This window comes from Arachis duranensis, chromosome 8 (genome assembly GCF_000817695.3).
Source record: "Arachis duranensis cultivar V14167 chromosome 8, aradu.V14167.gnm2.J7QH, whole genome shotgun sequence".
NCBI lineage: Eukaryota > Viridiplantae > Streptophyta > Magnoliopsida > Fabales > Fabaceae > Arachis > Arachis duranensis.
The window spans coordinates 45,103,786-45,117,228 of NC_029779.3; the positions used below are offsets into that span (position 1 = coordinate 45,103,786).

The following is a 13,443-nucleotide window of genomic DNA, read 5'->3' on the forward strand; positions in this document are numbered from 1 at the left end:
ATCTCTCACTCAACCCTAACTCACCTCAGCCACTTCAACTATTCATGGGTTTGAATACTAACATTTAGACTTTTTCTCCACATAGGAAGGGAGCCCAAAAACCCAACAAATCTCCCCTTCACGACTATGTGGAGGTAACCACCAATCCGGCAATTAAGTAACAAATTTCAAACTTTCATCTTGATAATGCCTTGGTCATCATATCAGAACCATTTTCATCTGTATGAACCTTTTCAAGTTCCAACAACTCAACATCCAAAACATCATGTATCCAATGATACCTCACATCAATATGTTTGGATCGAGAATAAAAAGTAGAATTTTTACCAAGATGTATAGCACTTTGACTATCACAAAATAATACATACATCTCTTGAGTAAACCCGAGTTTCTTTAAGAATTTTTTCATCCAAAGCATCTCCTTGCATGCTTCGATAATAGCAATAAACTCGGCCTCGGTAGTAGATAAAGCAACACATTTTTGCAATCTAGATTGCCAAGACACAGCTCCACCCGCAAAGTTGATCAAGAAGGTTGAAATGGACCTTCTAGAGTCAATATCTTCTACCATGTCTGAGTCAGTATAACCAACTAGAATAGGCTTATCACTTCCATAATACAACTTCATGTTAGAAGTACCACAAAGATATTTCATTATCCATTATACAACATTCCAATGCTCTCTTCCTGGTTTTGAAACAAAACGGCTAACACAACTAATAGCATGAGCTATATCTGATCTTATGCACACGATAGTATACATTAAACTACCCACGGCTGATGCATATGAAACTTTTTCCATGTCTTTCTTCTCTTCATCACTTGATGGACTTTCCTTGCAACTCAATTTGAAGTGTGTAACAAGAGGAGTACCAACGACCTTTGCTTTCTCCATTTGAAATTTGTGCAACATTGTCTCTATGTATTTCTCCTGTGACAACCAAAGTTTCTTCTCTTTTCTATCACGCTCGATTCTTATACCAAAAATCTCCTTTGCCGGCCCAAGGTCCTTCATTGCAAATGACATTGCAAGTTGTTTCTTCAACATATCAATCTTAGAAGTATTCTAACCAACAATAAGCATGTCATCAACATATATCAAAATGATAATAAAATCATTACTAGCAAATTGTTTAACAAATACATAATGATCAGAAAAAATCTTCTTGTAGTCTTGTTCTGCCATAACAAACTCGAACTTTTGCACCATTATCTTGGAGCTTGCTTCAACCCATACAAGCTCTTCTTCAGTTTGCAAACATGATCCTCTTTGCCATTTATTATGAAACCTTCAAGTTATTCAATGTAAATTTCATCTTTAAGATCACCATGAAGGAAAGCAGTTTTCACATCCATCTGCTCTATCTCTAAATCAAGACTTGCAGCCAAACTCAAAATAGTCCTAATAGAAGATCTTCTCACAACCAATGAAAAAATTTCATTATAGTCAACTCCTTTTTTTGCCTGTAGTCCTTGACCACCAATCTAGCCTTATACCTTGGACACTGAGAATTTTTTTCATGTTTCAACCTATAAACTCACCTGTTCTGCAAAGCTTTGTTCCCTTTTGGCAACTTCACAAGTTCAAATGTTTGATTATCATGCAAGGATTTCATTTCATCTTGCATTGTATCAAATTATTTCTTATTGTCGTCACCTTCCATAGCTTCCGTATAGCATTCAGGTTCTCCCCTATCAGTCAAAGTCACATATCCATCAGTAAATGTCACATGCTCATTAGAAGGATACCTCGTTGAAGGTCGTCACTCTCTAGTAGACCTCCTAGGATGAAACCTAGTGGATCTTCAAGTAACTCAAGCTGATTATTAACATCATCATCAACTGGAGCATCAATTGGATCTCCTATCTCCTGATCATTAGGAACCAAAGGCTCATTTTGTTTCATATGCTCTTGATCTTGATTATCTGCTAGTTTTGACAAAGAAGGAGGCTGAACTGGATCTACATTAGTTAAGTCACTACTCTCTTGTGATTGACTATTTTCTGCCTTATCAATGTCTCCAATAGTCTGGTCTTCAATAAACTCTACATCACAGCTTTTTACAAGCTTCTTTTCAACTGGATCATAAATCCTGTAACCAAACTCATCTTGACCATACCCAATAAAATTACACTGCCTTGTCTTCACATTCAATTTGGACCTCTCATCCTTTAGAACATGAAAAAATGCTTTGCATCCAAAGACTCTCAAGTGACCATATGAGACATCTTTGCCCGACCAAACATGATCCGATACATCATTGTCCAAAGCAATTGTAGGGCTCAGATTAATCACATGAGCCGCTGTAAGTAGCGTTTCACCCCAAAAGACTTTAGGTAGCTTAGCTTCAGTAAGCATACACCTAACTCTTTCAATCAATGTTCAATTCATCCTTTCTACCAAACCATTCAACTGAAGTGTTTTAGGAGGCGTCTTTTCATGCCTAATACCTTGCTGCTTGCAATACTCATCAAATGGTCCACAATACTCACCACCATTATCAGTGCAAATACATTTAAGCTTTTTATCTGTTTACCTCTCAACCAAATCTTGAAATTGTTTGATCTTTTTCAAAGCTTGGTTCTTTGTTTTCAAAGCATAAGTCCAAAGCTTTCTTGAATGATCATCAATAAAAGTAATAAAGTAAATAGCTCCACTAAAAGACCATATATTCAAAGGACCACAAATATTAGAATGCACCAATTCTAAGAAGTCTATTTTTCTTGAAGGTTGATTCTTCTTGAATGATAATCTTCTTTGTTTCCCAGCCATGCAATGAGAACATTTCTCCAACTCTACATTCTTGAAACCGGAAAAAGCATCCTTTCGAACCAAATAATTAAATCATTTTCACTAATATGACTAAGTCATCTGTGCCACAAGTTACAAACTTCTTTACTTTTAATCGCATTCACACTACCTTTTGCAATCATGGCATACATCACATACAAATTTGAAGTACCTTTTTCTCGAGCCACCACTAAGTTGCCTTTAGTAAGCTTCTATTGTCCAAAGCCAAAAGTGTTTACAAAATCTTCATTATCAAGTTTTTTAACTGAAACCAAATTCAAGCGAACATTTGGAGCGTGTCTAACATCTTTGAGTAGCAGCTTCATTCACATATTAGTCTTAAGACAAACATCTCTTACACTAATAACCTTGGCCAAGTCATCATTACTCATCTTAAGCACTCCAAAATTACCTGGAGTATAAGAAGTGAAGAACTCCTTCTTTGGTGTAACATGTATTGAGGCACCAATATCAATTACCCAACTGAACTCATCATCAGAAACAAGATTGACATTGTACTCATAATTAACAATATCAATAGTAAGAAGATCATCTGAAATAGCAATTACACGATCATTACCACCATCATCCTTCTTTTCATACTTACCTTCGTTCTCCTTTTTTCAAAAAAAGTAATATTTTTTAACGTGATCCATTTTGTGACATTAATGACACTCAACATTCTTGTATCCTGACTTGAATTTACTCATGCTTTTACCTCTACCCTTTTGACCTCTATTCTGATTTCTCCCCCTATTTTCAGTGACTAACATTTCAGAGTGTGACGAAAAATTTTGCGTCTTTCTTCTCATCTCTTCATTTAACATGCCACCTTTAACAAGTTGCATGCTCACTTTACCATTCGGAATAGAATTAGTAAGAGAGATACAAAATGTCTTCCAAGAATCTGGTAGAGTATTTAGCAATCACAATCCTTGAACCTCATCTTCAAACTTGATTCCCATGCTTGACAACTAATCCAAAATCCCTTGAAATTCATTCAGGTGATCTAATACTTGTGACCCCTTCTTATATTTCAAATTCATCAACATATTCAATAAGTACAATTTATTATTGCCAGATTTAGAAGCATACAGAGATTCAATTTGATTCCATAAATTCTAAGCATGAGTCTCATTAGCAATGTGATTGTAAATATTATCATCTATCCACTGCCTAATAAAACCACAAACTTGTTGGTGTTCAAACTCCCATTCTTCATCTGTTTTAGATTCTGGTTTTGTGTAGAAAATACGGGTAAATGTAGATTTTTTACAAACAACAAATCCTTCATTTTTTCCTTCCATAGATGGTAATTAGTGCCATTCAAACTTATTATCCTAGTAAAATTATTTGCCTCCATCTTTCAAGCAAGTTATAACCAAATGCCCAAAAATAAGCTCTGATGCCAATTGATAGGAATAAAACACACAATTTTCTACTTGCAAAAATTAGTGGAACAACAATACCCATTCACAACAAATATCAACAGCAAGACAATAATACCCAATAGCAACAGAAAAATCACATAAATCATAAATGAGAGACAAGCTAACACACCAAGATTTTTAATGTGGAAAACCTTCTCAATGAGAGAAGTTAAAACCACAAGTCACCAAAACCAGAAAATAACTTCACTATGATGAAAAAATAGGATACAAGAGAGTCATTAATTACTGCACAAAACGTGTATACAACAAGCCAAACAACCCAAGTTTCAAATCTTACAAAACAAAAACAAGAAGATAAAAATACCACAAAAACAGAGCTGCTGTGCGTGACCAATATCTCCAGCTACAGACATCAAATTGAAGATCCGAACAGTGAAAACAAAGAACCCGATGTGTGAAACAGTCCAAATTTGAGCTCGATCCAACAATTAACAAATCTGCAACAACTAATTTATAGAGACAATTTTGTATATGTGCGAAAATGATTTTCTCTCTTCTCTTCTCTCTAGTGTTTGGTGTTCTTCTTGCAAAATGAAACCTCTCTCACTCAACCCTAACTCACATCAGCCACTTCAATTATTCATTGATTTGGATACTAACATTTGAATTTTTTCTCCACATAGAAAAGAAATCCAAAAACCCAAAAGAATTTGGCTCAATTAGATTGATCTACTAACTTAAAGATTAATAACAAAAAGTTTTTGTTAAAAAAAATTAAAAAAATTAAAATAAAAGTATAAAAAAATTAATTAGACTTAATTATAAAAATAACTTATTCACTTAATATTTTCATATATAATTTTTATGCGGGACAAATTGGACAGTTATGAATTGATATATTTCACACTCTAATTGTAAATTAGTCTAAATATTCATGAATTTCTTTTGTTCATGTGGTTGGCGTGTTTATCCTTACTAAAATAATTGAATTCATCACATCACAGCATTGCAAATGCACTATCATCAATAATGATTTTGTTATATAATACAAGTTGAATGGCAGCTTCAGGAGACAACCCAAGCCTATATGACCGAGGCCAAATGGTTGAATAACAAGTATATACCAACAATAGCAGAGCACTTACAGATATCAACATTATCATGTGGTTATCCATTCCTCATGACAAGTTCTTACATTGGCATGGGAGATACCGCGGTAGAAGACATCTTCAAATGGGTAACAAGTAAACCCAAAATTGCTACAGCTTCCACAATTGTTTGCAGGTTCATGGATGACATAGTCTCTAGTGAGGTATATTTGATATGCAATATACAAACACAACATAAAAATTTAACTACAAAAATTAGTCATCAAATTAACTATTCATTTAAAATATATATTAAAATATAAAATATATATTAAAAATAAGTTTATATATATATAAAGAATAATATTAGAAAGATAATAATCTAAAATTATCTTATTTAACTTGATATCTAAACTTTTATATATATAACATTTATAATTATATTTTATTATATTTAAAATTATCTATTTATTTTAACAATAATTAAAAAATGTAAAATAATAATAAAAATTTAAACTGTTTTAAACTGATTTTTATTGTCTTCTAAATATTTTTGTTATGTAACAATATATAGTGCTGATGACTTTTGTGTGCATATTGTATTTTTGAAAATTCAATTCATATTATAACTGATTTTAATAATGAATAATTTTTCTGAATGTTTTTTATTATTCTTTAGTCATGTAAAAATTATTTTAAAAACTAAATCTCATTATATTAAACAGTTTGAACAAGAAAGAGAACATATTGTCCCACTCTTAGAATGCTATATGAGAGAATATGATATATCCAAAGAAGAAGCCATTCAAGAATTGCAAAAGGGAGTTACAGATGCTTGGAAGAATATAAATGAAGAATGCCTGAAGCCAACAGAAGTTCCAGTGATGTTTCTAATGCGAATTGTCAACATGGCACGATTTATTGATGTGATGTACAAAGATGAAGATTGTTACACTCATGCTAAAGGAAAAATGAAGGAATGCATCGAAGCTTTGCTTGTTGATCCGTTGCCAATAAAATCGGAGGAGAATTTTCTTATTTAAGATATTATCCTTTGAATTATCCAGTTATTTACACTTAGAGATTGTAAGAATAAAATTTATAACCTTTGCTGGTTATAAAATGCTATAATATAACACTTATATTTTGAAGCGTTAATTATTGTGTGGTTGGTCTGTTATTTATGGAACAAGATCTTCTGCCTCACTAGTCATTACTTTGTCAATAAAACAAAAAAAGAGCAAATTTAAGATTAACAAACATTTTGGTTGTGACGAATTTTTATTTTTTATAAATTCTTAAAAATTATTATCATGAAATAGATTAATCTCTTTGTTATTTTAAAGGAATTAATTTATTTTATAATAACTTTTTAGCAATTTAATTATATTATAATAAAATTCGTTAAGAATTTATTTATTTATAATCAAAATATGATTGAAAATGAAAAAAAAACTAGTCTAACAATTTTTGAAAATTTTTAATGAATAAAAATTTATTAAAAATTAAAATTTTTCATTCGAATGACTAAAATTTAGTTTGATAAAAATTTTTGAAAAAAATTTATAAAGTACAAATTCTTCTTTTTTTGTGTTTGATACATTAAAAAAATTATGTGCTTGTATTTTTAAAAGATAAAAATACTTTTGAAAGTATCTAATGCAGAATTTTTTAAAATCGACGATACTTATCAAAATTAAAAAATCTAATATAATTTTATATATTAATTAATATTTTGGCTTTGTTGTAAAGCTTTTCAAAGAGATTATTTGTATTTTTTAAAAGTTTAAGTTTTTTATTTTGTGTTTGGTAAATAAAAAAGATCATGTGTTTATGTGTGTATTTAAAGGTAGAATTTTTTAAAGTTGATTTTTATTTTTTAAAGTTTAAAAATCTAATATAACTTTATACGTTAACTAATTTTTAAATTTAAACTTATATTTATATCTATTATAATATTTTTACCAAAATAAAGCTTTTAAATCTCTCATTCTAAGGACTTCGGGTGGAAAACACGAAGGCAGTCAAGTACCATATCCAAAAAACATAAGTCCGAGCTGGAACTAAAGAGTATTGAGACGTGTACGTGGAAGCACCCAAGTCACCATTTTTCCTCCTTTCTTCTTTCCCATGCCATGTGGTCCATATTTCTCTTGCCTTCCTCTCCACAACCTTCACCTTCCAAACAACATCTATTGCTCTTTGCTGTACATCACACTGTTCCCTCTCGCAACAATTTCTGGTTCTCAAATGGTAACTAGCTAACTAACTAACTATCAATCAAACACACGCACCTGAAATTCAAGAATCATGAGTAGCGCCGCGGCGGCAACAACCGCTAACACTGCTCTCTACTCAAACACTAGATTCTCTTCGGAGCTTCTAGCTTCTTCCATCAACGCCTTCTCCAAAACACATTTCACCACGTGCTCTAATTCTCTGAGACCGAAGAGGAACACTCGGTTGATTCTAGTTCCACGGGCTTCTCCTCCTTCCGATTCCGCCAAGAGCACCGAAGACAGCGGCAAAAGAAAAAGGAAAAAGAAAAGTGACGACGGCAACGGCGGCGACGGCGAAGAAGGCGAGGATGATGATAACAGATTGCAACTTAGCCTTGACGACGTGAATCCGGTGGGACTGGGAAGGAAATCGCGGCAGATTTTCGATGAGGTTTGGAGGAAATTCTCGGGATTAGGACAGATTTCGAGGACAAGTCGTACGGACGATGAAGAAACTCTGTTCATAAGGGAGGGGCCGATGTGCGAGTTCGTTATTCCCGGTGCACAGAACACTACTGTTCTTGTTGTTGGTGCCACAAGTCGCATAGGCCGCATTGTGGTCCGTAAGCTCATGATCAGAGGTTACCTTGTCAAGGTGCATTGTTTCTCAATCTTTTCCACTTAGAGTAATGTTATGTGTATATATTAGGATTGTTAGGAGGTGGAAATTCACCGTGCAGTTGTTTTCGTGTTGATAGTTGAGAATGGTCACGGTTTTTAACTATCCAACTTCACAACTGCATGGAAGTCTGTGTTAGTAATGATGTGAAGTAGGGAGATCATTCAGCACAATGTTTGTTTATACTGTATATGTATTGAAAATTTATAGGTGTAATGCTGCCTTACATGGGCATCCAATTATGTCACGCTATGTTAACAAAAATAACTACCCATGTTCATTAAAAAATAAGTGTGATTGGATGACTTTGTAAAATGTCGGTGCATCAAGATTATATATATAGTTAATGCTCACTTTGGTCCCGGTAGGAATACTCTTCAGTCATTTTGGTCTATGTAGCCTTTGATGGGTCAAAATAGTCTCTGTATCTAGCAACATGAATCAAATTAGTCTTTTGAAGGTCTCTCAAGGACTAATGTAACTCACTAACTCATGTTAAGAGACTAATTTGACTTATATTTGTTATTTATGGAACTATGTTGACATATCGAAAGCTATATGGGTAAGATGACTTAGGTGTGTTCCTACAAGAACCAAAGTGAGCATTAACCTGGAATGTATATTTGACCACATGAGATGAGTCCCACACACCTGTCGAATGGTAAAAAAGGTGTGTTGGCTTGGTGTGGATGACAAAGGTGAGCACATATAATATATCTCTAATACAATCTGCTATCTAATGTTATCCATTACATTCAGTGAGTGCTAGTAATGTATGATATATGTATTGAGTCAAAACGAACAAACAGATAACAGGTGGCAATGCTTGTATTTGTACATATGTGTATAATATGAGGGCAAAACAAGGAAAATGTGGATCAATATCTATAAAATCACACACTCATGTGGAAGATCATTGCTGATAATTGCTTTAGATTTTGTCCAGCATAAATTGGTCTACTTTAATTCGATTTGGCCTATTTTTTGGTCTTGCTCTGCTTCATGACTTCAGTTAATTCTTTTTCCGCATTAAAGGCTTTGGTAAGGAAAGCAGATCAGGAGGTAGTAGACATGCTCCCAAGGTCGGTCGAGATAGTGATTGGGGATGTTGGCGATCCGGCAACCCTCAAGGCTGCTGTAGAAGGCTGTAATAAAATAATCTATTGTGCTACTGCCCGCTCTACCATTACAGGTGATCTCTTCAGAGTTGATCATCTAGGAGTTTATAATCTCTGTAAAGCATTTCAGGTGTGACTCAATTCCTTAAAATCTCTTCCCTTATGCCAAGGTGTTGCCTGTATGCAAGCATGTCTTCTCTACTGTGGTTTATTTATCAGTGCTTATGTTTGATTTTCAGGATTACAACAATAAATTGGCCCAGTTGCGTGCTGGTAAAAGCAGTAAAAGCAAGCTTGTGATTACCAAATTCAAATCTCCGTCTTCATTGGATGGATGGGAAGTTCGACAAGGAACTTACTTCCAGGATGTAGTTGCCACAAAATATGATGGAGGGATGGATGCTAAGTTTGAGTTCACTGAGAATGGAGAGGCTGTTTTCTCAGGTATGGTGGATCTTAATGAATAATTTTAGCTGGGATTTTTGGCTGCATTGCTTACAAGAGAAGATTCATATGCTACTACTTTTAATGTAAACAGGGATTCCAAAAATTCTCCTTTGAGTTTTGACCTTATATATTCTTTTGTTGTTACTTTTAGGGTATGTCTTCACTAGAGGAGGGTTTGTGGAACTGTCCAAAAAGCTTTCTCTACCTCTAGGTTCCACTCTTGACAGGTACTGGACACCGAATAAATAATTATTTTGTTGTGTTTCTGAAGATATAAACTTATACCTTGATTTATGTATAATGAGTCAAAATCTGTCATGATGTTAGATATGAGGGTCTGGTTCTTTCTGTTGGTGGAAATGGAAGATCCTATGTATTAATTCTCGAGGCTGGTCCATTGGCGGACCCAAGTCAGAGCAAGTTATATTTTGCAAGAATTAGTACAAAAGTGGGATTTTGTAGGGTAACAATCATTCCCTTCTAATGAAGTTATGGTCCATTGATTCTACATTTTTTATTAACCTGCTTTGAATTCTAAGTCATGATAGGTAAAGTTATAGCTTTTGTTTACTATCTTTATTTATGTGGCAGGTTAGAGTACCATTTTCATCATTCCGGCCTGTGCAACCAGACGATCCACCATTGGACCCTTTCCTTATACATACATTGACTATACGCTTTGAGCCTAGAAGACAGGTTTCCTTTTGGCAAGAGAAATTTTAATTTACACATGTTGACTGCATCTTTTCATGTAGATAGATTTACAATCCCTTTCTTGTGCATATATTATGATCCCTTCTCTTGTACTTACACTGACAAATCACAATCTAGTTCATTACATTATTGGACAACAAGCATGATATTGTCCCAAAACTAAATAAATTCTACAACCTTTTTCTATAGATGAAGAAATTTTTTAGACAAAGAAGAAAATACAAAGATTTTTTGGATGGTGTTAAGATTGTTACTTTGTGAACCTAATTCTCTCCCCAAAAGCTAGAAGCTAGTTTAGAGAAAGACTAATGCTGTGAGAAACCACAAGGCAACAAACAAGAGAAATGAAGAAAGCTTCTAGCTTTCCCTCCTTTCTTTTTTAATTATATTTTATTCCGGGTCTGTCTTTTTCCCATGTTAATTTTTGTTTGTTCAAAGTAGGTAATATTTTCACCCATTGCTCATTTTATATTCATTATTGTTTCAGAAGCCTGTCGAAGTAAATGCTGAAACAAAACAGGATTTGAGAAGTTTTAAGCTTATATTGGAATATATAAAAGCCTTGCCTGTAAGTGTTGCACTACTGTTTACTCTTCATTATATAGCATGAACAATAATGCTGATCTGCATGCATGTCTAATGTTCAATGTATGCTAATTGTAAAGCTTGTTTGTTTGTAGATTCCGATGGTAGAGCTTATTCGTATTATTTATTACTTCTTGCTTGAGATGAATGAACAGGATAAATGATGTCCAAATTTCTTTTTCTTGTTATGTTTGTGGGCAAGGATGCCAGCAACAGTATGGGTCTTAGTCTTAGCAGTTAATGTTATCAAAGCCTCGAATTTTCTGTCTTTCGCAATATGGAACTTTTGTATGGTGCTCTCAAAAATTCACTTCTCTCTTACACTCTCGCTCCCTCACTGGCATGAGTACACATGCGCCCAATTTTATGTTTCACATTAGTTGCATGAGTTTATACCGATCCTAATCAAATAATTGTTCTGTGCATGGTATCATGCTATTGTCTGTTGTCATGTTGTTAGCTATGTGAAAAATTCTTGTACAGCATAAATGTCATTGTTTGAAAGCAGAAAAACCAGCAAGCTGAATGTGCTTAATAAGGCATGTTGATGATATATATTCGGCATAAACAGTGATTATTCCTTTTTGTGCGGTGTTAATCTTTTGTTTGTGTGTTACACTGCAGACTGGGCAAGAAACCGATTTTGTTCTAGTTTCATGTTCGGGATTAGGAATTGAACCTTCTAGACGGGAGCAGGTTCTTAAAGCCAAGAGGGTTAGCTCCATACCTTGAGTATTTGTTGGGATTTATTTGAGAGTTTCTTCTTCTCTATTTATATTTTAATTAGTTAGTTATATATCCTGGGTGAGGACTTATACCTGATTATGGAGCACTGTTGAATGTGTCCAGGCAGGGGAAGACTCCTTAAGAAGATCTGGTCTTGGATACACAATAGTTCGTCCCGGACCCCTCGAGGTGAACTCTGTTGCAAATTGGAGGATATAGTTGTTAAGATTAACAAATGGCTTCTGGGTTTCTAGCATATGCTTAATGTGTATCATTGGAAACACAATAAGTGTCTTAGGAATTAGAACTGAAGTTAGGTAAAGAAACAAATTGAAATTAAAGAATTGACGACGAAATGGTCTATTTATAGGCATTTAAACAAAAAGTGTAATGTTGAAAGATGTTCAGCGTATTCATTCAGTTTGTAGAGTGATAAACATAGTTTTGTGTTCTGTTCTTGTTCTCTAACATTCAGATTCTCTGACAGGAGGAGCCTGGTGGGCAGCGTGCTCTAATATTTGACCAAGGAAATAGAATATCTCAGGTCTGTGTATTCTATTAATATCAGATACAAGTACTTTTCTCAGTTTATTTTTCGTTTTCCATTGCATAAGCCTCAACCTTTTCCAATGCATAACCAGGGCATCAGCTGCGCCGATGTGGCTGATATATGTGTGAAAGCACTACACGATTCATCAGCTAGAAACAAAAGTTTTGATGTGAGTATAACACTATATGCTAAAAAGAATAAGAATAGGCTTAAGCCCAAAGAAACTAAACTGAAGTCTTAACCTTGCCTAGGTTTGTTATGAGTATGTTGCTGAGCAAGGGAAGGAGCTGTATGAGCTGGTAAGTGAACAATGGTTTAATATCATGTGTGTTGGAAAGAAATATAATGAGAGAAAAAAAAAAAAGGTACTTCTTTATGATTTGGTATGCATTCATGCAAACTCATCCCTTTTTTTTGTGTTTGCTTAGGTTGCACACTTGCCTGACAAAGCAAATAACTATCTCACTCCAGCACTTTCTGTCTTGGAGAAGAATACCTAATCACCTCCAGTTGAATACAAAATACTTTAGGTTTTGTTTTGCTGGGGGTAAAGAGTGGATTGAAAATCTTTGTGGATGAGTTCTACGTGTAATTTTATAAGTTACACTCTCATTCATGAACATTGTTATACCATTTTAACTCCCCCAACCAAACATAGCCTGAAAGCTAGATTTTAATGTATATGTGTATGTTCATATTCTACCCAAAATTTAATTTTTTTTTTTCCCTATATTCAATAGATGAAATGCATTATGCAAACAAAAGCATGGATATATAGAGCCTTGTTTGATAAGATGTACAGAGTGAGTTCTTGGATCATTGGATGTAATTCTTGTGACAGCTTCTGAAGTAAAGGGAAAAATCAAAACTGCGAAAACCTTGCTAAAAGGCATTCCGTCTCGATTATTGTTGGTTAACCCTTTTTAATAATATAATCTCTTGAATGAGCACTAGGATCACGAACAAATGGAAGTAAGAGATGGCTATGCTAGAGGATAAGCTTGTGAATTCTGATTGTCTTGTTATCGGATCACTGCCAAGTAATGGGTTGCATAATAATTGGACAGTTCTAAACCAAATTGAAATTCAGCTTGTCACATGATCTGATGGCTGCTCGTGTGATTTTTACATGGAA

General features: G+C 34.0%; 2 protein-coding genes across 2 annotated transcripts in view; both read left to right on the forward strand.

Moving 5' to 3' along the window:
- LOC107463290 (probable terpene synthase 2) overlaps window positions 1–6,313 on the forward strand; it is a 38,885-nt gene extending 32,572 nt beyond the window's left edge. The window contains exons 6-7 of the mRNA XM_016082067.3: window positions 5,246–5,494; window positions 5,996–6,313. Coding sequence (XP_015937553.2) covers window positions 5,246–5,494; window positions 5,996–6,313 — 567 coding nt within the window. The remainder of the gene's footprint in view (window positions 1–5,245; window positions 5,495–5,995) is intronic.
- A 1,049-nt stretch (window positions 6,314–7,362) lies between these two features.
- On the forward strand, window positions 7,363–13,211 carry LOC107463281 (protein HIGH CHLOROPHYLL FLUORESCENCE PHENOTYPE 173, chloroplastic). Its single transcript, XM_016082056.3, has 13 exons — window positions 7,363–8,144; window positions 9,204–9,416; window positions 9,526–9,730; window positions 9,885–9,960; window positions 10,061–10,196; window positions 10,325–10,429; window positions 10,935–11,015; window positions 11,657–11,746; window positions 11,882–11,947; window positions 12,246–12,302; window positions 12,400–12,477; window positions 12,560–12,607; window positions 12,737–13,211. The coding sequence occupies exons 1-13, from the start codon at window positions 7,581–7,583 to the stop codon at window positions 12,806–12,808; spliced, it is 1,791 nt and encodes a 596-aa protein (XP_015937542.1). The 5' UTR covers window positions 7,363–7,580; the 3' UTR covers window positions 12,809–13,211.
- The last annotated feature ends 232 nt before the right edge of the window (window positions 13,212–13,443 follow it).